The sequence below is a fragment of the Anolis sagrei genome, chromosome 1 (genome assembly GCF_037176765.1).
Source record: "Anolis sagrei isolate rAnoSag1 chromosome 1, rAnoSag1.mat, whole genome shotgun sequence".
Taxonomy (NCBI): domain Eukaryota; kingdom Metazoa; phylum Chordata; class Lepidosauria; order Squamata; family Dactyloidae; genus Anolis; species Anolis sagrei.
Window position 1 is genome coordinate 342,829,659 of NC_090021.1, and position 25,440 is coordinate 342,855,098.

At 44.4% G+C, this 25,440-nt stretch overlaps 1 protein-coding gene and 1 non-coding gene across 2 annotated transcripts in view; both read right to left on the reverse strand.

Annotated features, from left to right (window-relative positions):
- Positions 1–25,440, reverse strand: part of PRPF39 (pre-mRNA processing factor 39) — a 56,132-nt gene that overhangs the window by 10,483 nt on the left and 20,209 nt on the right. Inside the window, exons 3-10 of the mRNA XM_060788007.2 lie at positions 22,187–22,312; positions 21,394–21,512; positions 17,059–17,226; positions 15,193–15,355; positions 13,873–13,980; positions 4,685–4,849; positions 4,223–4,349; positions 673–941 (exon numbers count right to left, since the gene is read on the reverse strand). Coding sequence (XP_060643990.2) covers positions 673–941; positions 4,223–4,349; positions 4,685–4,849; positions 13,873–13,980; positions 15,193–15,355; positions 17,059–17,226; positions 21,394–21,512; positions 22,187–22,312 — 1,245 coding nt within the window. The remainder of the gene's footprint in view (positions 1–672; positions 942–4,222; positions 4,350–4,684; positions 4,850–13,872; positions 13,981–15,192; positions 15,356–17,058; positions 17,227–21,393; positions 21,513–22,186; positions 22,313–25,440) is intronic.
- LOC132762279 (small nucleolar RNA SNORD127) lies at positions 529–612 on the reverse strand. Its single transcript, XR_009630166.2, has one exon. It is a non-coding gene; the product is annotated as a small nucleolar RNA SNORD127 (small nucleolar RNA).

Genomic DNA, 25,440 nt, shown 5'->3' on the forward strand with positions numbered 1-25,440 from the left:
AGAAAGGCGGTATATAAATACTGTAAATAAATAAATAAACAAACAACAACAGCAACTTTACTGTTACCCTACCTTTCTCCCCATGGGGACATAAGGCAGCTAACAACCCCACACTTTAGTCAAGTTCAGAAAGCAAAATACAGAAGTTTAAAAACAATTAAATCATATAATGTGGTAAAAACAGATTAAATATTTTCCGAAGCCGCACCTCATAGCGCTCCCAGACTTGTGACCATTTTGGTCACCCTTCTCTGGACCCTGAAAGTCATCATAAATGTGAGTAAACAGAATAAAGATGTGACTTTTAATGTAAATGAAATGTTTTTCATGTAAGCTGCTTTGAGTCTCCTTATGGAGAGAAAAAGTGGGGTATAAATATATTGCGTATACAAAAATACATTGCGTATTCATATAATATTGATAATATTATGTGATACAATATACTACTACTATATTATAATTATATATTTTATATTACATGTAATATTACTAATAATATTATTAATATGGAGGGTGAGGCAGGAAGCCCGGCAACATCAGCTTAGAGGGACTGGTGTCTCCACGGAGCAGCCAGGCGCCCTGCAGCGGTCACAGCGGTCATCACCGTTGCCGGCCACTGGCCAAAGGGGAGCGGCACCATTGGGGGGAGGGCAGAAGAGGGGAGAGGCCTACCCTGTCGCGGTCGATGGCCTCCAGGAGGACCTTCCTGGCCTTGGGGAGGCTCTTCTGGACCTTGAAGAGGTGCCGGGCCAGCTTCACAGCGAAGAAGGAGGCTTCGTAGTTGGACTTGGCGTTCCTGACCGCCTCCTGGAGCAAGTGCTCCGCCTCCTCCAAGTTGCCGTGCCTCCGCTCCAGGCTGACCCTGCGCAAGCGGATCATGGCCAGGCCGGAGACGTTCTCCTCAAAGGTCTTCAGGATCCTCCTGGCCTCGTGGATGTTCCCTGAGAGCAGAGCAGAGGACGAGAAGAAGAGTGAGGAGGTTGGACGAAAGGTGCAAGGCATACCACAGGCATGGGCCAACTTGGGCCCTCCCTCCAGGTGTTTTGGACTTCAACTCCCACAATTCCTAACAGCCGGTAGGCTGTTAGGAATTGTGGGAGTTGGAGTCCAAAACACCTGGAGGGAGGGCCCAAGTTGGCCCATGCTTGCTATACCACTGCTGGAAAATACAGTTCTGATGGACATGTGGTCACACACCTACTAAAGCAGTGGTTCTCAAACTTCCTAATGCCGCGACCCCTTAATACAGTTCCTCATGTTGTGGTGACCCCCAATCGTAAAATTATTTGCATTGCTACTTCATAATTGTAATCTTACTCCAATTAAGAATCATAATGTAAATATCTGATATGCAGAATGTAATTTCATTTGTTGGACCAAATTCAGCAAGAATATCCAATATGCCCAAATTTGGATACCGATGGGGTGGGGAGGGATTGATTTTGTCATCTGGGACCAAACTTGGCACGAATACACAATATGCCCAAATGTGAACACTGGTGGAGTTTGGAGAAAATAGACCTTGACATTTGGGAGTTGTAGTTGCTGAGATGTATAGTTCACCTACAATCGAAGAGCATTCTGAACCCCACCAATGATAGAATTGGGCCAAACCTCCCACACAGGAGTCCCATGACCAACAGAAAATACAGTGGGTTGTTGTAGTTTTTTCGGGCTATATGGCCATGGTCTAGAGGCATTCTCTCCTGACGTTTTGCCTGCATCTATGGCAAGCATCCTCAGAGCTAGTGAGGTCACAATCCATAGATGCAGGTCACAATCCATAGATGCAGGCGAAACGTCAGGAGAGAATGCCTCTAGACCATGGCCATATAGCCCGAAAAAACTACAACAACCCAGTGATTCCGGCCATGAAAGCCTTCGACAATACAGAAAATACAGTGTTTTCTGATGTTCTCTGGCGACCCCTCTGACACCCCCTCGTGACCCTCCCAGGGGTCCCGAACCCCAAGCTGAGAAACACTGTACCTAAAGGGTTAAATAGGTGGTGATGGAGAACTGGAAGGACATGCAAAAGAAATTGAGTCCTGACCATGTGACAGGCATGACAAGGGTTGCATCATTCACTTTTGTCCCTGGTTGATGATGAGAAGCAATGCCATGATTCTCCTGCTTTTAGCCGTACACATACTCTGCATATGTCACAAGGGGATCCTGATATATATGTGTGTATAGCCTCCACTGTGAGCCTGGATGAAAACTGAGTCAAAGAGTTTTCTAAAACAGTGAGCGACACAAAGTCAGGGCTGTGCAGTAAAACTCTGCTGACAACTGATAAAGGACTCTGGTATGTTTGGGTTGATTTTTAAAGCTTGCCTCTATGACAATCAGGGTATTTAGGGAGGGCGTGATCGTGAAGGAGGAAACTATTAAACACACACCTATCCCTCCATTCCAATATATCTCTCCCCCAACCACTGTCCACCTATAATACATGAGCTGTCGGAACGTAAAGCTGAATGAAAGATCTATCTCTCCTGGCAGACCTACCCAGACAATGCAAAACTATAAATTTTATATTTACATTTTATTTGAATGAATGATTGTAATGTGTTTTAATCTTTGCTCTGTCTTTTAATACATGCATTCTAATGGTCTTATGTTTGATCGACACATTGTCGTCCCCCCCCCCCCCCCCCAAAGCCTTGAGAGATAAGTAACGATAGAGATGATGATGATGATTTTGGTGGTTGGGAGTAGATCTGGAAGTCCATGTGACTCTGGGGAGGGGAACTGCCTAAGAAAGAAATATGTCCATGCTTTTCATTTCATCTTTCTGTTGTTCATAGAATCATACAGTTGGAAGAGACCTCGTGGGCCATCCAGTCCAATCCCCTTCCAAGAAGCAGGAAAATCACATTCTGTGCAGACCTGAGGGCCTGGTGAGAAGCCAGTCCTTCCTTTCCTGTGGTATTGACTGGCCTACAAAGACCTAAAACTATTTAATTACAAGTAGCTGCCTGCCTGCCTGCCTGCCCACCTTTCTTTCTTTCTCTCTCCCTCCCCCCCCCCCTTCCCTTCCTATGTAGTAATAATAATAATAATAATAATAATAATATTTATTTATGCGGCACCACCATCTCCCAGAGGGACTCAGGGCAGCTTACAAAGCACTCAAATACAAGAACTGCAAGAATAGTAACATAAAATATCTCACTTCACAAAACCCCCTGATTAAAACAAGTAAAATACAACAATAGCTACAGGTATAAAACAACAGTAATCAATCTCAGTCATATAAAGTGCTTGGTGAAATCTATGGGTCCTCACGTAAGTATGATCAAAGGCTAGTCCGAGAAAACCCTCCCACCTTTCTCTCCTTCCTCCCTCCCTTCTTCTTCCCTCCCTTGACTTCCTCCCTCCCTCCCACCTTTCCTCATTCCTTCCTCCCCTCCTTACTTTCTCCCTTTCCTCGCTCCCTCCTTTTTCGCTTGACTTCCTCCCTTTTCTTACCCCCTCCCTTGACTTCCTTCCTCCCCTTTCCTTCCCCTACCTTAACTAATTTCCTTCCTTCCTCCATTCCTTCCTCCTCCCTTGAGTTCCCTCTCTCCCCTCCATACTTCCTCCCTCTCTTGACTTCCTCCTTCACTTCCTTGACTCCTCCCTCCTCAATTTCTTCCTCCTTCCTTCCTCCCTTTTCTTTCCTCTCCTTTAACTAATTTCCTTCCTTCCTACATTCCTTCCTCCTTCCTTGACTTCCCTCCCTCCCCTTACTTCCTCCCTCCTCCTTCCCTTCCTTGACTTACTTCCTTGACATTCCCCCTCCTCCCCTTTCCCCACTCTCTTGACTTCCTCCCTCCCTTTCCTCCTTCCTTCCTCCCTCGGCTTCCTCCCTCCTTCACTTCCTTGACTTCCTTCCTTGACTTCCTTCCTCCTCCCCTTTTCCCCCTCCCTTGACTTACTTCCTCCGTTCTTTCCTCCTTCCTTCCTCCCTTGACTTTCTCCCTCCCTTTTCCCCCTCCCTTGACTTCCCTCCCTCCCTTCTTTCCTCCCTCACTTTCTCCCTCCTGCCTTCCTTCTTCCCTTCCTTGCTCCCTCGACTTCCTTCCTCCATTCCTTCCTCTTCCTTTGACTTCCCTTTCTCCTTTCTTTCCTTCCTCGCTTCCTCCCTCCGGCCCTCCTTCTTCCCTCTCTCCCTTGACTTCCTTCCTTCCTCCATACCTTCCTCCCCCCTCGACTCCCCCCCCCCCCGGCTGCTGACCTTGCTGCTCCTCGAAGGCGGCCCAGAGGAGGTGCACCATGGGCTTCTTGGTGAGGTGGATGGTGCATGCCCGGCTGTAGACGTGCCTCACCCCTTCGATGCTGTGGTTCTCCATGTACTTGGCATACTGCATTTGAAGACAGAGCAGAGACTGAATGCTTCCTACCTCACGCGGGGCCGCTAAAATACTTGAGAGAACTATAATAAAATAAAATTCTTGTGTTTAAACCCATTCAGCACCTTTATTGAACCATTAGACTAGTTTCTGTAAGGAAGGACGAAGAGAGGCAACGAAGTTGGCATATGCAGCTGTGTCAAATCTGGTTGCAAGCAGACCATCTCCTAATGCAACAGATATAGTTATACATGAACAACATTCGAACAAGAGAACAGAAGGCGAGTCATCGCTGAGCATCAATGTTTGCAAAAGGGAGAGAGAGCCAGAGCCGGGGCTCCCCGTACCTTGATCCAGAACTCCTCATAGAGGGCACAGGAGATCACGCAGCGCTCAAAGAGGACCACCACCCGCTCGTGGGTCCCGTTCTCAATCTCAAAGTCCAGGTACTCCTTCCAGTTCTTCAGCTGGGTTTTCTCCAGGGGCTTCACGTGGAAATACGGGCGCTTGATCTGCAACCGAGCAAAATTGACACAATGGGGTCACTGCAAAACACCCCAAAGACCAGGAAGCAGAGACTCTTGCTGCCTTTCAGAAAGGCCTATGCCAAGCATGGGACAACTTTGGCCCTCCAGGTGTTTTGGACTTGTTGCATCCCAGATCAAGAATCAAGACCATAAGATTAAATCCACTACACTGGACTGTAGGAAAAACAATCCTTGTTTATTGATGAAAAATTGGTTACAAAAGAAAGGTAAATGCAAAGTCAAAAAAGCCACAATAGAAACACAGCAGTCAGGAAAAACTCTGAACTTGAGCAACATTCCAAAAGCCACAATACAAGTACCACAAACCTTTTAGTCTCTTGCTAACCATGAACTTGAAAACTAGAAGTCTCTGGGATTACCGGCCATGGAACACAGGAATTCTGCCAAGGCACAGCCACAGTCCCAAACATTGCTTGATCTAAATAGACACCTGGCTGGAGGCCCCTTAAAGAAGCTATTCCGTGAAATGCCCCTTGACTTTGAAGCCTGGGCCTGTCTCTCCTGTAATCTATTTGACCTTCGTAAAAACTGTGAATCATTCCTGTCTCTAACTATCTGTTCTCTTCGGTCCTCATTAAAAAAACCCAGGTGGAGAGCTATCACGGCTGGATTCCAAAACATTTTCCTCCGGCTGTTCAGTTTCACTTTCCTCGCCACTGACCTCAGTATCAACAACAGTTTCCACACTGTCAGGGAGAGCTTGCTCAGTTGGAAATACTATCAGAGAATCAAGTTCACACAGATCAGGCTGAACCCCAACAGGACTTCCACAATTCCTAACAGCCTACCTAATCTGCAAATCAAACTATACAGGCATACTGCTAACCGGGGTTTGATGGCAACCACTTTCACAGCAATTTTAACAAGTCTGCTCTAATGGAGATTGGAAGGGAAGAGGCATCGACATTTCTGTACACAAAGCAACGAGGGGTGGAGGGAGCCCCATGGTGCAGGCATGCTGCCTTGTTTCTTAGATCTATGTGTTGCTTCCTACCTGCATGTGTTAGTCGCTTCCCCCTTCTTTTTCCCAAAAGCCTTTAATATGTGCTTTATTCCCCCCCCCAATTTTTTTTTTTAGAAGGGAGCACCATGTTGCTTCTCTCTTACACACAGACAGAAGAGTCAGCATTAGGACTCTTTAATACAGACTGTCCCCAAGTTATGAACAAGAGGGGTTCTGGAGGTTTATTCTTAAATTGAATTTGTATCTAGGTCAGAACAATGACATTTTTAAAGTGTAACACATACTGTGCTGGGCCTAGAGCAATCGGCTTTTGAACAGGACGTTCTCTTTGTGCCCAGCGGGAAGCTGGGATGCCTCAAGTGAGAGGCCCTAAGGATTTTCCTATACAGAGTCTTTAGAAGCTTGAAAAGTTTAACAAAGTCCTTTATTATTGCTTAGGTCTTCAACAAAACAATCAAATACTTCTCAGATCTTCAACAGGTCAAACAAATACTTCAAGGCTTTGAATCAACTGGTGGCTTTCTTAATCTTGGGTTGTGTAGGTTTTTTCGGGCTATATGGCCATGGTCTAGAGGCATTCTCTCCTGACATTTCGCCTGCATCTATGGCAAGCATCCTCAGAGGTAGTGAGGTTAATCTTAATCTTGTTCAAAAGGGTCAGGCAACTGGCTTCGTGAACTGTTTCTTTTCTTTAAGAAGAAAACCCTTTTTAACCCCTCCTTGGGCAATCTACTTTCTAAACTTTGCTGGTGTGGACTCTACTCCCGGCTCCAAACTGCTTCTTGGGTCCCGAGTAGACCTACCAGTCAAGGCTTTGTAGATTCTCCAGCTGGAGTCCTTTGGAACTGTTTCCCCCCGGAATTTCTTAAGAAACGAAGCTTCTCTACAGGTGGAGCTGATTCACGTCCTGTAGCTAAGCTTTCAACTGTAAGACTGAGCTAAAATGGCTCCCTTTCCTTCCTGAACCCTGGGGAAAGGGGCGGAACTAAAAAACCCAACGATGATTGATGGGTCATTGGTCCTATACTTGCAAACCAAGGATAGCCACCTTTTTGCAAAATGCATGGAACCTTGGAATACATGCAAACACTCAAAGAAAGAAAAAGAAGCTGGAGCCATACCAGCAACACACACACACACACACACATGCTTTAAATGGAATAGGGAAGGGCTAACACCCCTGTGGTGTTTTCCTTTGCACTCAGAGGATTCCACCTCAAAACCCTGATTCCACCAGAATTGGTTTTACAAAAATGTAGCTTGTTGTGAAAACAAGGACTGGAGAGGAATCTTCAGTAGAAACCACTTTCCCCCATGATAACAACTCTTCCAAGAGTGAACTTCCCTTCTGAGGAGTAGATTTTCCCCACTTCTTGCTGTCTAAGTCCCAATCCTTAGCTAGGAGTCTTTTGTAAGTCGGATGTAACTCGGGGATGGCTTGTACTCTCAAAGGTCTGGGTGTTGCTACTAAAGGCTGGAAGATCTATACCAGGGGTGCTCAAACCAAGGCCCGAGGGCCGGATACGGCCCTCCAAGGTCATTTACCCGGCCCTTGCTCAGGGTTAACCTAAGTCTGAAATGATTTGAAAGCACACAACAATTCTATCTCATCAGCCAAAAGCAGGCCCACATTTCCCACTGAAATACTAATAAGTTTATATTTGTTAAAATTATTCATTTGAATTATTGTATTGTTTTTAAGTGTTTTTTTGCACTACAAATAAGGTATGTGTAGTGTGCATAGAAATTCGTTCACATTTTTTTTCAAATTATAATCCGGCCCTCCAACAGTTTGAGGGACTGTGACCTGGCCCTCTGTTTAAAATGTTTGAAGACCCCTGATCTATACAATCACAAACTAATAGGCTTCCATTGCCATAGTAGTGAGTTAACATGCATATGAACCACATGCATATGAAATATAGAGTAAGAAAACTTGTTTGAACTGGAAGATACTCTGATAACTCAAAGCATTTGACCTACTTTGAGCTTCCTCGAAGAACAGTCTGCACATGGTTTTAATTAAGTGAGTCACCCATGACGTGTCACACGGAGTGCTGAATTTCCCATGAAGAGACGCAGGTGAGTGCTTCGGCATGCAATAAATGCATACAGAAATAGATTTCCCTGGGAAAATCACATGCTTGGCCTAATCTGCTTCACATGGTGGCTACAATCCATGACTCTAACCCTTTTAATAGACTCTGTCTCTCTTTAATTGCCTTTTTAAGGGGAAAGCGACACGCCAGCCAGCCAGCCAGCCGTGTGGAACGCAAGCCATGCATCAAAGTCTGCCGACTACAGAGAAACTGGATGGAGTCCAAAGGGATTGAGAGGCACGCCCAAGTTACATAACACCCCCCTGCCTTGGCTTTGCAGAAAAGCCCCGCGACCCACTGTCTTCCGCTTGGCCTTCAAGGCAGAACCATTCCGCATTCCCTCTCTACACAAGACCTCTATGAAAAACAGTGCAAGGAGGATTAAGGTTGCCTTAGGCCAACAGAACCAGCCAGCAATTCCATGGAGAAGCATGAGTCCTTGGGGCCTCTTGATTGAGTCGCATTACAAACAGAAGTCAATCAAGTCAATCTGGGCACCACAATTCAAGAGAGATATTGGCAAGCTGGAATGTGTCCAGAGGAGGGCGACTCAAAGGATCAAGGGTCTGGAGAACAAGCCCTATGAGGAGCGGCTTAAGGAGCTGGGCATGTTTAGCCTGAAGAAAAGAAGGAGGAGAGGAGATATGATAGCCATGTATAATAAATATGTGAGAGGAAGCCACAGGGAGGAGGAGGGAGCAAGCTTCCTTTCTGCTTCCCTGGAGACTAGGACGTAATGGAACAATGGCTTCAAACTACAAGAGAGGAGATTCCATCTGCTTCCATTCAATTCTTTGAGTTTCTGGAATAGCTAAACCCCAAGTTCCTGAGTACTATGAGATGATAATGATCAGTGTGCTTCCAGATTTCCACTGTTGTGCTATTAACTGACTAGGCTCTAGCAGCTAGAATTAGAGTGTCATTAGGTCCGTATGACCTAATGACACTGGAACCAGAGCATTGGAACTGAGCATTGGAGCCAGAGGAAATGTTCAACAGTGCTAAGTTGGGTGATATAGTTAATACTGTTAGATGTTAAAATTAACACTGTTAATACTATTTTAGTATTGGTATATTTCAAAATGTATTGTAATGCTTTTAATGTTATCCACTTTTAGTCTCCGCGTGGAGAGAAACAGTGGGATAATAATAATAATAATAATAATAATAATAATTCTCGAGACAACTTCCCGGTCGCACTACATAGGCATGTAGATGCTTGAGGCCTTCTGAATGCACTATGGCAACACCAGTGGCCTTCTCTGCCCTGCTGTTAGAGAAGAAGGGCCCTTACAAGTGAGGCTATGGCTGTGACTCTTGGGAAGGAGCCAATTCGCCACAGCTCAATGCAACCTGAGCCCTGCCACATGCACAATGGAGGACCTTCTTATAAAAACACCAGGCGCACTCCAGGTGGCCAGGGACTGGTCAAACAACATTTAATAGAATGCCAAGTTTGCAAACTTTGTGTTGTTTCTTTTTAAATACAATACAAGTGTTTGGTTCATAGAATCATAGAATCCTAGAGTTGGAAGAGACCTCCTGGGCCATCCAGGTCTTAAGTGCTAGAGTAAAAGGTCCCAAGTCACACATGGCTCTCATAGAGCGGCAAGGAATTCCATAAGGCAGGGGCAGAAATAGAAAAAGCCCTGCGTCTGGTACTTTCCTTCCACAATGGACAAGCATACAGATGCAGAGTTGTCTGTTCTGCTCCACAGTCACACAAGGTGTGGGATTATTTTAGGTCGTGCCGTTTTGCCAGGTTGTCTTTGGATCTGCCCACTCCACTTCTAAAAACCTTATATAAAGTAACTTCAGGCTAACTTTATAAGACTAGCAATTTTAGCAAAGACTGACCAGAAAAAAAATCTCTGGGTTGAGTTCTTCAGATAGAATCATAGAATCAAAGAGTTGGAAGAGACCTCATGGGCCATCCAGTCCAACCCCATTCTGCCAAGAAGCAGGAATATTGCATTCAAATCACCCCTGACAGATGGCCATCTAGCCTCTGTTTAAAAACCTCCAAAGAAGGAGCCTCCACTACACTCCGGGGCAGAGAGTTCCACTGCTGAATGGCTCTCACAGTCAGGAAGTTCTTCCTCATATTGTGTTCACTCCTGACACAATCAATCAATCAATCAATCAATCAATGTGTGGCATGCAAACACTTATTCCATGAGTACATTCATATGTGCAGGAAGGTCTCCTCTCCTGACTTTTGCACACATCTGTCTGCTTTGCACTTCACATGGCACACCTGATCAGTATTACACTATGAACAGCAAGAGCATGTTTCTACTGAAGAAGCAGACTCTGGGCAATGTTGTTGGCCCCTGGACTGACCTTTCTGAAGCTGCAATAAGGCAGAACTTTCTCAAAACAGTAGAAGATATGCAACTCTTTGCTGGGCTGAGAATAAGCAATGGGTTTCATTTCTCCCCACTGAGAGAATTAATCCTCCCTAACTTGTTTACATAAAAAACATTATCTGCCTCTTAAAACTTCCAAGGAAAACTGGGAATCAAAAAATAAGGGATCTTCAAGATCTAGTTGAACTGGGCATCTCTCCGGCTTTCCTTGTGGAGACTGCCTAATTATGCCAAACAGACACATGTAAACTCTGACAAGAGAGAAAGGCATGGGTCCCATTCCAAGAGAGAATCAGGGCATAAAGTTCTTCAAATAAATAGACAAATGTATTTGGTGGAGATCCCCTGCTAGGTCGGAAGCGCCAGTGCTATCCAAACTTGCTAATTAAATCAGTGGGATGCAATGCCATCATGAAAAGACCCCTTAAAGCAGAGATGGGCAAACTTTGGCCCCTAGCAGCTGTTAGAAATTGTGGGAGTTGAAGTCCAAAACACATGGAGGGCTGAAGTTTGCCCATGCCTGTCTTAAAGGTACAATAGGAAATCCCAAAGCACAATTGTGTCCTTCTGCCTGGCAGAACGGGGTTGGACTGAAGGGTCCCCATCGTCTCTTCTAACTCTATGAACCCCAAAGACAAAAGGAGACAAGACACAAATCTTGCCTGCGCCAGACATGAGAGATTAGGATTAGATAATGCGCCTTTCCCTAGAGAAGGGGAGTGCCCACACAGGAACACAGAGGGGAGAGGGGAGCATTCCTTCAAGGCAACCACTGGAAAAGCTGCCTCCGCCCAAAAGGGAGCACAACTGCACCTCTGTGCAAATCTGCCACCTTGACGGGAGACAGTCAGGCAGAAGCAGTCACAAGGCATCCAGGTGACCCAGGAGACAGCTTCCCAGGGATGGATTTCAACCTCACACTGCTCATGTTTGCAGTCCTCAATGAGAAGTAGATAGCACATTTATTTATTTATAGTACTTATAAACCGCCTTTCTCACCCCTGGAGGGACTCAAAGTGGTTTACACATAAATAATGGCAAGATTCAATGTCTTACGTTGGGCACCAATACAATGCCAATACAAACAATTACAATAGTAAATCCACAATTAAACATAAATAACAATCTCTTCTTTCCCCTCATTCCTGAATGTCTGTCCTTGCTGTGTCTGTTTTCTCTCGCTGACCTTTCTCCTCCCATCCTAATTAGAATGGAATTCTTCAGGATGTATGTTTCCTTTGTACTAAGACTTTGTGGTCACTACTTTCCTTTTTCACCATCCCGATCTCTCTCTACTCTGTGTGAATGGGAAAATATAGTCTTCAAATATTTTTTTCCTTTTGTTTGAACCTTAAAAGTAATGGAAGTAGAGAGAAAGCTTAAACCCAGTCTTTTCTATCAAGAAATGTAGCTCTCGTGTTTTAATTCAATATGATATCTAGGTTTAATTCAATTTATGTGAGTCTAAAGTGGTATACGTTGACTTATTTTGTGTTCTGGGTGGTCTGTCAATGTATTTGGAGTTCTAGTTTTTATTGTATAGGCATTGAATGTTTGCATTCTATGGCTGCAATCCATACTGAGTCCCCCCCCCCCCCCCTTGGGGAGATAAGGCGAAATATATATAATGTTATTTATTTATTTATTTAGCAAACCTTGGGAAATCTTCAAGATTGACCTCTGCGTTTCACTTCCTTAAGCTCAAGCATTATTTACAGCCACACCATCTCTGTGTGCTGCTTGATATAGTAATAATAATAATAATAATAATAATCTTTATTTGTACCCCGCCACCATCTCCCCAATGGGGACTTGGAGCGGCTTACATGAGGCCAAGCCCAAACAACAATTACAGTAAAGAACAACCAAACGCAAACCGAAAATGCAAACAATAAACAACAACATCATAATTACATAAAACATATGTATATACAACAATATAAAAAAATGAGCTGATCTGCTCTGTTAAGTATCCTGTTCTGTATTTTTTAAATACTCTGCTATTTTTGCTAATTTCCCTAACACTTTGGGTAAATTTCCTAACGCTTTGAGGAACTACCCCTCTATTCTGTTTTGGTTAGACCACATCTGGAATATTGTGTCCAATTCTGGGCACCACAATTCAAGAGAGATATTGACTCTAAGCTGGAATGTGTCCAGAGGAGGGCGACTAAAATGATCAAAGGTCTGGAGAACAAGCCCTATGAGGAGCGGCTTAAGGAGCTGGGCATGTTTAGCCTGAAGAAGAGAAGGCTGAGAGGGGATATGATAGCCATGTACAAATATGTGAGAGGAAGCCACAGGGAGGAGGGAGCAAGCTTGTTTTCTGCTTCCTTGGAGACTAGGATGCGGAACAATGGCTTCAAACTACAAGAGAGGAGATTCCATCTGAACACGAGGAAAAACTTCCTGACTGTGAGAGCCGTTCAGCAGTGGAACTCTCTGCCCCGGAGGGAGTGTGGTGGAGGCTCCTTCTTTGGAAGCTTTTCAACAGAGGCTGGATGGCCATCTGTCAGGGGTGCTTTGAATGCAATATTCCTGCTTCTTGGCAGAATGGGGTTGGACTGGATGGCCCAGGAGGTCTCTTCCAACTCTTTGATTCTATGATTCTAACTATAATGGAATACTTTCAAAGTAAGTGGATTTTGCAAGGACGCCATGCTGCGACGGCCTGGGCTTCCTGGACTGAAAGAAAACACGGATTCGCCTGTGCCATGGTTCCTATTCAGGTGGACAATAGGAAACAAAACACATGCTCTTTCATGTGTACGCATCACGCTCAGGAGGCCAACATGACGCTGGTCTGCCTCTCAGGCCAAAAAGGACCCCACATGTTCAGGAAGGGGCTTCTGCTGCTTGCACTGATTTTAGTTCAGGGGCTTGTGTCAGGGAAGGGAACAGGCCCTGTTCGCCTTGTCCTAATAATAATAATAATAATAATAATAATAATAATAATAATCTTTATTTATACCCCGCCACCATCTCCCCCAACAGGGACTAAGAGCGGCTTACATGGGGCCAAGCCCGAACAACAAATTACAATACAAAAATACAAATTGCAATAAAATTGCAATAAAATAAACAACAATGGAGCAATGGAGCAAAGCCCTTTGAAATGGAAGGCACTTTCAACATAAATACAAGCAGCAATCAATGCCAGTCAAAATTTCACAATAATCTGCGTCTTTTTTGTTGCAATTAGCACTAAGTATCAAGCCTGCTGCGTTTTTATTGTGATGGTATTAAAAATTTAATTGCAAAATGAAGCTGCTTTCCAAATGAAATTCAAAAGCCAGGGCAAATCCTACAATTAACTTAGAAAGTTTTAATTAACTACCTACTCAACACAAAACAATCATGAAAGCGCAAAAATGCACGGCTGGTTTACAATTGTCTGCGTTGTCCCTGATGTCCCAATTCTATGGTATCAGAAAAATACCCAAATGCCCAAACTAGTATGTGCAACTATGCCACGCATCCTCTCCTTCAGTGTTCATACAAACCCCAAAGGATCATCCAATGCATTTCATGACAGGACTATGCAAACCAACTCACCCCTTCTTCAAAGGTCCACCTCTTGCTGACTTCATGCTCATTGTGGTTGAACATTTCTTGATGGATCTCAATTATTCGATGCCGCATGTTTTCTATTTCAGTTATTAGCTGTGGGGAACACACACACACACAAAGAGAGCTGTCAACAACACTTAGAAAGACACACTTCTGTTTGAAAGTGTTTATGTGGCAGCCTTTTCTGAAGCAAATGCATGCACACACCTAAACACAACAGATTTGGACAATGAGATATTATTCTGGTACGTAACCTGACAGGTGCAGAATCCCAAGGACTCCCTATGGCTAATGATTACAATAATAATAAAATTTTATTTGTTACCCGCCTCACTTTTTATTTGTTGCTCTCTTCACAGCTTAAGGTGGGGCACAACAGTTAAATCACATCTTTATAAAATACAATAAAATGTATATATTCCAACACATTACTATAAAGTATATACATTAAATTACATGGTACAAAATTGAAAATGCAATAGAAAAGAATGTAAATTGAAAATCTATCTATTGTCAAAGGGTTTCATGGCCAGAATCACTGGGTTGTTGTAGATTTTTTTCGGGCTATATGGCCATGTTCTAGAGGCATTCTCTCCTGACGCTTCACCTACATCTATGGCAAGCATCCTCAAAGGTAGTGAAAATCTATCATTTAAAATTGGCCACTGGGAGTCTTTGGGATTCTGTCCTGCTGGATTGTGCTCTAAGGAGAAACCCCCACCTGCTCCTGGGGTGCAGGGCAAGACCCCAATTCTGCAGAGACTGCATGGTAAAGGAGGCGCAATCACTAAAACCACCGGCACATTACAGAATTGGGAAAACCGTGGAGGTTGCTGCCAGGCAGAGACTCAATGCCATGTGAGTGGGCCACTGGCTGACTGTGTATGCAACAACGCTCCATTTTAAACAGAAAAGCCCCAGACCTCTGTAGTCCACTCTGGGGAGCGTTGCTTGCTCTGAGCTGCACTGACCCAGCCTCTCTAGACTTTGCAGGCATGGCAGGCCTCTGTTTCCCAAAATGTCCTAACCCTCCCCTTCCAAACTCAATTGAAAGATGGACCCAAATAATTTATTATTTACTTGCAGTATTTATAAGCCCACAACCCCACCAGCATTAAAGGAGCAGTGGGCCTCCGCTCTCCAAAACTTGCTGAGGTGAGAGAAGGCCCTCCCTTCAGCTGTGCAGCCGCCAATCTACCTTCCCACACAGCCCAGTGCCTCAACCAAAGTGCTTCAGCTCCCCCTCGAATATATCTGGGAATGGGGCAGGCTCTAAACAGACCTATCCCTTTACGTAAGAGTTACCTTTGCAGGGTCGGTGATGTCTTCAGTGCCACAGGGGAAGTCATCTCCTGGGGGTGCCTCTTCCCCATTGTGACGATTGGCAGCCAGTTCCCTGCGGAGCTGAATGAACTGCTCGGTGCTCAGAATGTCTCGGGGCAGATTGTTCTGCACATGGTCTTTGAACCTGCAGAGCAACAAGGGACAGTCGTGGCGCATTGCAATTGCTGTGGCAAAAGACAGAAAACCCCACTTTCCTCTACAGCAGGCATGGGGAACCTTCGGCCCTCCAGGTGTGGTGGACTTCAACTCCCACAATTCCTTGAGGCTCGGCATTCGCCCCAAAGGCTTACCGGGCCTCAAGGAATTGTGGGAGTTGAAGTCCACCACACCTGGAGGGCCGAAGGTTCCTGACCCCTGCTCTACAGCTTGAGACATCTAGAAGGGACCACATGTACCCGTTGGAAAGGAGGACACTCAAGACCCACTGAACGGTGGACAGAATGGACCGAAACAATGGCTTCAAACTACAAGAGAGGAGATTCCATCTGAACATGAGGAAGAACTTCCTGACTGTGAGAGATGTTCAGCAGTGGAACTCTCCGCCCCAGGGTGTGGTGGAGGCTCCTTCTTTGGAGGCTTTTAAACAGAGGCTGGATGGCTATCTGTCAGGGATGATTTGAATGCAATATTCCTGCTTCTTGGCAGAATGGGGTTGGACGGCCCATGAGGTCTCTTCCAACTCTTTGATTCTATGATTTCAAAGTTCAATTATTACAAAAAAGGACAATAATCACAAAAATTGACAAGCTGCTTTTTTGCTGCTACTTTGGGATGTGGTTTAATAAAGGTCCAATATTCAGCATACACCCTTTTGGGGACACATGCATGCATAAGTACCCTTAGACAAGTGGATGAACATCTTTGGTTGTAGTATAAGATCCATATTCAATGGAAGACTAGGCAAACAGAGCTTAATACTTGGCGCCACTGGGCAGTGCATGTGCAGGATTGGAATGTCCATTTTGCACCTATTTGCATATATTCTGTTGAAGTGTCGCCAATCATTAATGCATAATGGCAATAGAACTCTTGTAATATAAAGTTACACACTGGCCTACTTTCTGTTGAGAGTCCTGGCTAGGGCAGGCCCATTCAATCAATGGGATTTGCCTATGTGCTTATTCACCACCCAACATTTGCCTGAATAGGCCTTCTAATTGATAAGTGATCCTTCCCATCATTACACTGCATTTATAAAGCACCCAAAATGCCTAGAAGCTACAGTCCCATTTCAAAGTGTTGTAACAATCACTCCCTCCTCCTGCTTATTTATTTATTTACTTACTTACAGTATTTATATTCCGCCCTTCTCACCCCATAGGGGACTCAGGGAGGATTACAGTGTACACATATATGGCAAACATTCAATGCCAATTTGACATACAATGTATACAGACATACACAGAGGCTATTTAACTTTTTCTGGCCGCCAGGAGAGCTGTCGCTTTCATCGTCCATCTGCAACACTGATGAAGTACTTCCGCATTCCCCGCACGCTTTGCTGGAGTCTTTTTAATGGCCTGATAAATTAGTTAATTTAGCCTCCCCACACAAGGTGGTACCAAATTTTCCTACTTGACAGATGCAACTGTCTTTCGGGTTGCAAAGGTCGACAACAGGCTACACAATTGGTTGGAAGCCCACTCCAATCCAGGCTGGCTTCGAACTCATGACCTTTTGGTCAGAGTGATCTTAATGCAGCTGACACTCAGCCAGCTGCGCCACAATTCCGGTGCCTCTCACTCCAGAAGCACAACAGAGGTGGGAAGGGAAAGGACTGAACACAAAAACAGTCACACCAGTCGAACAATTCCAACACAACCTTACCTCTGGAAGTGATGGCTGTAGAGCTGAGTCGGGATCCCAAGAATGCGGTCAAACACAGCAGTGACAGCTTTCAGGTTCCCCTCTTCATTTTCCCAGTTTATATACATCTCCCAGAGTTTGTCTGAGCGGAAATCCGTACCTGCAGCTAAGACTGCGTGCTCATAGGTCCTGGGAAGGAACACAATGGCGGGGATCATGGAAGCATTTCGTCAGTATGAAAACAGGCAGCCTTCACTTTTAAAAAAAACCTCGCTGCATCAGGCTTTTTCAGCAATGGTCATTGGGCTTTTTCAGCCCAATGACCAGCCACTGCCAGAAGGGACAGAGAGTTTCATCTATGCTGATGATTGTACCATTACCACTCAAGCAGGGAGCTTTGAGATGGTTGAAAAGAAGCTCTCCGAAGCTCTAGGTGCTCTAACTGCCTATTACAGGGAAAGCCAACTGATCCCTAACCCATCTAAAACACAGACATGCGCCTTTCACCTTAAGAACAGACAAGCATCCCGAGCTCTGAGGATTAATACCTGGGAAGGAATCCCACTGGAGCATTGCAGCGCACCCAAATACCTGGGAGTCACTTTGGACCGTGCCCTGACCTACAAGAAGCACTGCCTGCACATCAAGCAAAAGGTGGGCGCTAGAAACAACATCATACGAAAGCTGACAGGCACAACCTGGGGATCACAACCAGACACAGTGAAGACATCTGCCCTTGCGCTATGCTACTCTGCTGCTGAGTACGCATGCCCAGTGTGGAACACATCTCACCACGCTAAAACAGTAGATGTGGCTCTTAATGAGACATGCCGCATTATCACAGGGTGTCTGCGCCCCACACCACTGGAGAAATTACACTGCTTAGCCGGTATTGCACCACCTGACATCCGCCAGGAAGTAGCAGCCAATAGTGAAAGGACCAAGGCAGAGACATCTCCAGCTCATCCCCTGTTTGGGTATCAGCCAGCACGTCAACGACTGAAATCAAGACATAGTTTTCTTAGATCTACAGAGACACTCGCTGGAACACCCCAGCAAGCGAGAGTCCAAAAGTGGCAGGCCCAAACCCAGCACCTCAATCCATGGGTGATACCAGATGAGAGACTCCCCCCCTGGGCACACAGAAGTCTGGGCGACTTGGAAGGCGCTGAACAGACTGCGCTCTGGCACAACGAGATGCAGAACCAATCTTAAGAAATGGGGCTACAGGGTGGAATCCTCGTCATGCGAGTGCGGAGAAGAACAAACCACTGACCACCTGCTGCAATGCACCCTGAGCCCTGCCACATGCACAATGAAGGACCTTCTTGGGACAACACCAGAGGCACTCCAAATGGCTAGATACTGGTCAAAGGACATTTAACCAACTACCAAATTTGCAAAATCTGTGTGTTTTTTTTTCTTTTTCTTTTTAATCTCTGTGTTTGTTTTGTTCTGTTAGAATTGTAATACCATGGTATGGTTGCTGATGACACGATAAATAAATAAATGAGCCCAATTACCACATAACCAACCCACACTGCTTTGTGAACCCCTGTTGGCTGTTGTACACTAATGTGCATGTTTTGTTTAGATTTATGTTATTATAGAATTTTATTTGACTATATGTAGTTTAATTTATTGATGTCAAATCTAATTTACTTATGTTAGGACTTTAATTTGATGTTAGGTGTCAATGCTGCTTTTGTGTGTTTTTTTTCCTGGGATTTTATGTTAGGATCATGTGTTTTATGTAGGCACTGAATGTTTGCCATGGTTATATTGGAATCCATCCTGACTCCCCTCGGGGAGAAAGGGCGGAATACAAATAAAGTTGTTTATTATTATTATTATTATTATTATTATTATTATTATTTTACAATTATCACCTCATGTAGCCAGGAAACTTAAATGACCTGGTTTCCTTCATACACTCTCCATCAGCCCTAATACACGAGGCCAATGGTCAGGGGATGATGGGAATCAGGCTAGCACATCTCTTGATGCAAGTTGTAGAAGGCTTAGACCTAGTTGTCCCAGTTCTTTTTCCTTTTAAAGAAATATAATCACTAAAAAGAATACAGGACTGGTCAGGAAAATCCTGTGAAGGGTTTTATGTGTATTTACAGCACTTATTTACATTAAGTGTAAAAGAATACTCTGTGGCCCTCCACATATGGTTGCACTAGGACTCCAAGCAGCAGGGCCAAGAAGGGAGAGGAACTGCATTTGCAGTTACTTGGAGGACCCCATCACTCACCCTGAGTGGTTTCCCACTCCCAGATGAACAGCTCATACTCAGTTATCAGGGATGAAGATGGGAGTCACCCCCAAAAGAGGCGAAGCCCTACTGAAAAGACATTCTGCGTTGGCTCTACATCCCTGCATGCCTCAAGGGGAAGGGGATATCTATGCAAGGAGGACTCCTCTATTTGCCAATCTAATTGGAAATTAGGCCCACAAACTCAACAATCAGCACAGAATCCAAAAACCAAAGCTTAACTTTCTCAATGAAAACCCATCAACATTTTGCTAACAATGTTATGAGCAGATTTGAATCCTGGTAGGGAAGATCCCAACACCTGATTTAGTCAGTTAACTCCTTTGTGAAGTGTGCCACGACTCCAGAGGACAGGAGCAGGATTCAAAACGATCTTGACAGATTAGAGAGATGGGCCGAAACTAACAAAATGAAGTTCAACAGGGACAAATGCAAGAGACTCCACTTATATACAAATGCAAGATACTCCACTTACATACTCCACTTATATATAGTGTTTTTAAAGCTGTTTTTGTAATTGTGATATATGATATTTTAATGAGGGTATATGTTTTTATGGCTGGAAACCGGGCTGAGTCCCTCAATGAGGTTGAGAAGCTCGGTATAGAAAACTGTGAAATAAATAAATAAAATTAGGCAGAAAAAACGAAATGCAAAGATACAAAATGGGGGACAATGCCTGGCTCGAGAGCAGTACGTGTGAAAAGGATCTTGGAGTCCTCGTGGACAACAAGTTAAACATGAGCCAGGAATGTGATGTGGCAGCAAAAAAAGCCAATGGGATGTTGGCCTTGGTTAGACCACACCTGGAATATTGTATCCAATTCTGGGCACCACAATTCAAGAGAGATATTGACAAGCTGGAATGTGTCCAGAGGAGGGCGACTAAAATGATCAAGGGTCTGGAGAACAAGCCCTATGAGGAGCGGCTTAAGGAGCTGGGCAAGTTTAGCCTGAAGAAGAGAAGGCTAAACTTGTTGAAAGCTTTCATGGCCGGAATCACTGGGTTGTTGTAGGTTTTTTCGGGCTGTATGGCCATGGTCTAGAGGCATTCTCTCCTGACATTTCGCCTGCAGCTATGGCAAGCATCCTCAGAGGTAGTGAGGATACTCACTACCTCTGAGGATGCTTGCCATTGATGCAGGCGAAACGTCAGGAGAGAATGCCTCTAGACCAGGGGTCCTCAAACTACGGCCCGGGGGCCAAATACAGCTCTCCAAGGTCATTTATCCGGCTCTCGCTCAGGGTCAACCTAAGTCTGAAACGACTTGAAAGCACACAACAACAACAATCATATCTCACCAGCCAAAAGCAGGCCCACAGTTTCAATTGAAATATTAATAAGTTTATATTTGTTAAAATTGTTCTTCATTTTAATTATTGTATTGTTTTAAAGTGTCTTTTTGCACTACAAATAAGATATGTGCAGTGTACATAGGAATTCATTCATGTTTGTTTTTTTCAAATTATAATCCACCCCTCCAACAGTTTGAAAGACTGTGACCTGGCCCTCTGTTTAAGTCAGAGATCCTCGCCAATCTACTAGATATTCAAATGTCAAAAAATACTACAAATACAAATGTCCTAGGAATACAAATGTCCAAAAATAACCAATTCAAAAGAGACTGATTTCTAGTGGAATATGACATTTCCTATTCCATGTGGGGAACACCACGCTGAACTGAAGACTTATCGGAATAATTTATTTATTTATTACTTACTTCATTTATATACCGCTTTTCTCAGCCCTTAGGTGACTCAAAGCGGTTAACAACAGCAAAAATTCGATGCTAAACATCATAAAAACAGTTAAAGGACAGTTAAAACAGTAGAATAATAAACAATTAAGCATCAATATATAATAAGGTACACCTTATAAGATAGGTATGAGCAAACTTCAGCCCTCCAGATGTTTTGGACTTCAACTCCCACCATTCCTCACAGCTGGTAGGCTGATAGGAATTGTGGAGTTGGCTCAAAACACCTGGAGGAGGGCTGAAGTTGGACCATGCCTGCCTAACCTGAATTATACGGCATGGAGAAAACACACGGGATTCTCTTTTCTCTCGACTCACCCCCGGATGCTGCTCACAGCTTCAGGGTCACTGGTATCCAGCGTCTCTTTGAGGAAATTGATATAATGGATCCAGAGGTCAATGCTCAGAGGTATCGCCTGCAGCCCTCTCCGATACACCTACAAAGAGAACACCAGAAAGAGCTATCGTTCAAATCCCCAGATCGGGTCCCAAGAGAGAGGCATCACTGTGTTATCCGGTGAACCTTAAGAAATACTAATGTACTGGAATTTTGTGTAAATGATCTACCGTATTACCCTTTGGGTGGAGGTTGGCTAGAACATGGCAATGCTCTGATCTCCACGTCTTGGATCTTCAAGGCGCAGCGGTCCCTGCGTCTGACCAGGCTGTGTGGGCAGGCCTTGGGGTACAGACCATAGGGCACAGACCCTTTAGAGCACCAATGACAGCGTCTGACCAAAAATGCAACAAGATGTAGCAATAGTGACCAGCAGAACCAACCACAGCGTTTGAATTTTGTGAAATAATAAATGTATAGAATTGTATAGAAGTGACAGAAAAGCCCTGCCCTACTTGTTAAGCTGCAGTGTAATGCAGACGCTTGCACTGCAAAGCTTGACAAACTGTAGTAGAGGTTTAACGCACCTGCCAACAAAGAGAGAAGATGTTAGCTCCAAATGTCACCAGGAGTGACCAAGTGCAAACAGAAAGCCCTGGCCAAAGGTGGCAGCGGCGGGTTCTGGCAGCCAAGGAGTCCCTTCTCCTGGCAGTGGTCATCCTTTGGCTGTCAGGACCACAAGCAAAGCCTGGGAGACCCTACACAGGTACGTACCTCGTCCGACTGCTTCATGTTGCCGTGGCGCTTCTCCAGGTCGGCGTACTTTTTCCAATAGCCGTAACAATACGGGTAATGCACGAAAAACCTGTCAAAGGCTTTCCTGGCGGCGAGTAAATGGTTCTGGGAGAAAACACACAGTCCGGTTTAAGGCTTTCCAAGCGGTCGGGGAAATACACACTAATTTACACATCATCTTGGAACTGGCGTAACACAGGCCCCACACACCTTGGGGCAGGCATGGGCAAACTTCGGCCCTCCGGGTGTTTTGGACTCTTAACTCCCACAATTCCTAACAGACAGAAGTCCAAAACACTTGGAGGATTGAAGTTAGCCCATTCCTGTCTTAGGAAATACCTTAATTCCACCCAGAAGTGACCGCATCTCTGTGTATGAACCCACACGGTCTCTTTGATAATCTGGAGAGGCCCTGCTCACGCTCCCACCACCATCGCAAGCGCGATTGGTGGGGACGAGGGAGAGAGCCTTCTCGGTGGTGGCCCCTCGACTCTGGAACTCACTCCCCAGGGACAATTGGCAAGCCCCAACTCTGGCAGTCTTTAGGAGGAGCCTGAATAACGTGGCTGTTTCAGTGTGCCTTCCCAGAATAAGGAAACTCCCAGCAATATGTCCTTAAATGCACTTTAATAATGATTTAAGATTGTCTGCACATTTCTTCCCGCTCCAAAACTTCTATCCCAGTTACATGTCACCTTGTTCATGCCCAGCATTATTTTTAAAATTTTAATTATTACATTTGGCCCAGCCATGGGTTTTTTTAAATACGTCGTGTTACTGTTAATGTTTATTGCTTATTTTGCTTATGAGTTTATGTATTGTTTTTGTATTATTGTTGTTATTGTTTATTGTTGTATTGCGGGCTCGGCCTCATGTAAGCCGCACCGAGTCCCTTGCGGAGATGGTAGCAGGGTACAAATAACGTTTTATTATTGTTGTTATTATTCTTACTATGAATCGGTGTGCCGAGTCTGTGAAAGAAATGCACACAGGTGGGCCCCACAACCACCAGCCTGCTGAAGCCCCAAAACCCAGACCAGCAATGAAAGTCACCTTCTTTCTAAGATATTGCAATGGGTAGCTTTGAGTTAGAAGAGGGTAATTTCCCTCTATGCTATATATTTTACAGGTGGATCTTTGGTTTTAGCTTTAAATCTCCTACCAGATATTAGGACCTGCCCAGAACATCCTTGAGATGAGGCCGGTTAGAAATCAAAATATATTAAATCAATTTATGGCCTCTGAAATTGTGAGGCTAGGAAAACATGAAGCATGTCCCACAGCATAGTTCTTTCAAAGCATAGAAAACAAACTCTGTAGTATCAGACTGAAGGAAAAATAAGGTCATCTAGTCCAATCTCATTCTGACAGCTAGACTTTTGTATACAGATGCCTCCTTCTTCAAGAGAAGGACGTTAAAATTCCCAGGGTTCACCCACCACTTGGCTCTGCTGGCTAGGGCTGATGGAACTTGTGCTCCAACCACGTATCTGGGGGCCACGTGACTCCTGCTCAATACAGATTCTCACAAACGCTTATGTAGCCTCTCCTTCAATGTTCAATCCTCGCAAGAGCTAGCAACGAGACCTGCTCCCAAGGAGAGGACTGGGATGGAGAGGGACTGGGACAAGGAGAGAAGGTGAGGAAGAGACACGGTGGAGATCTTCAAATATCCCAAGAGCCACCACACATACAAAATGAAACAATTGTTTTTCTAGTGTTCTTCAGCACAGGACTAGAGCCAACACCTTAAAGGCTAATCAATTATTTTAGTCCAAATGCACAATGGGATATTAAGTTCTGTGTGATTTTAATGATTATAACAGCTGAAATGTTTTTAGTGGTTGTCTTAATGTATATGTTTACTTGCTGGACATAGAATTATAGAATCAAAGAGTTGGCAGAGACCTCCTGGGCCATCATCCAGTCCAACCCCATTCTGCCAAGAAGCAGGAATATTGCATTCAAAGTACCCTTGACAGATGGCCATCCAACCTCTGTTTAAAAGCCTCCAAAGAAAGAATTTGAAAACCTGGTTGTTCCAATGTGCCTTTTCAGATTAGGAATCTCCCAGTACCAAATCCCAGAAGCACTTTAGTACCAAAATCACCGCACACTGCACTTATATCATAATCCCACACCCCTCCGATATATCAGCACTTTTAACCTTGTACCCCTACACCGGCCGACTCAGTTTTTAATAATGTCTTGTCATATTGTTATTGTTATTGTTTTTTTGCTTAACTGTTTTTATTTGCTAGATATTGTATTGTTGTATTGTGTTGGGCTTCGGCCTGTTGTAAGCCGCATCGAATCCTTCGGGAGATGCTAGCGGGGTACAAATAAAGTTATAATAATATAATAATAGTAATAAAGAAGCCTCCACCACACTCTGGGGCAGAGAGTTCCACTGCTGAACAGCTCACAGTCAGGAAGTTCTTCCTAATGTTCAGATGGAATCTCCTTTCTTGTAGTTTGAAGCCATTATTCCATTGCATCCTAGTCTCCAGGGCAGCAGAAAGGAAGCTTGCTCCTTCCTCCCTGTGACTGCCTATCACATATTTATACATGGCTATCATGTCTCTTCTCCGCCTTCTCTTCTTCAGGCTAAACATGCCCAGCTCTTTAAGCTGCTCCTCATAGGGCTTGTTCTCCAGACCTTTTATCATTTTAGTCACCCTCCTCTGGGCACATTCCAACTTATCAACCTCTCCCTTCAATTGTGGTGTTGTATGGCATCAAATTGTGCCTTGCGTGAGAAGGGCGGGATATAAATATGGCAAATAACTACATAAATCTATGTGAAAATAAGCATTGTAAATCAGATTAAAGCACCAGTTACACATTTTCTGGGGAAAAGAAGGCACCCAATGGGTGTAGAATATTCCAGGCTCTCCTTAGGAGGAAGAAACTTAAGTAGTTAGAGAGCCACCTGTCGGAGATGGGTTTGGCGTCAAGAGTCGTGAAATGACAGGTGTTGGAACAGATTACCTCAACAGTCGCCCACAACTATTATGTGCTTGTCCAGCTAAGTTTAACAAACATATCTAAGGAAATTGCAAAACAGAAGACTGAAGAATAAGTTACCAAGATCTTTTAGGTTTGGAGGCAAAAGATTTTGCAGCATCCCACTTGAATGCTATCTTTCCAACAAACCTTCCACAAAATAAAAAAATAATGGTACCACTAGTGAAATACATGTAAGACACAAAACAGCAGGACTAAAGCTTATC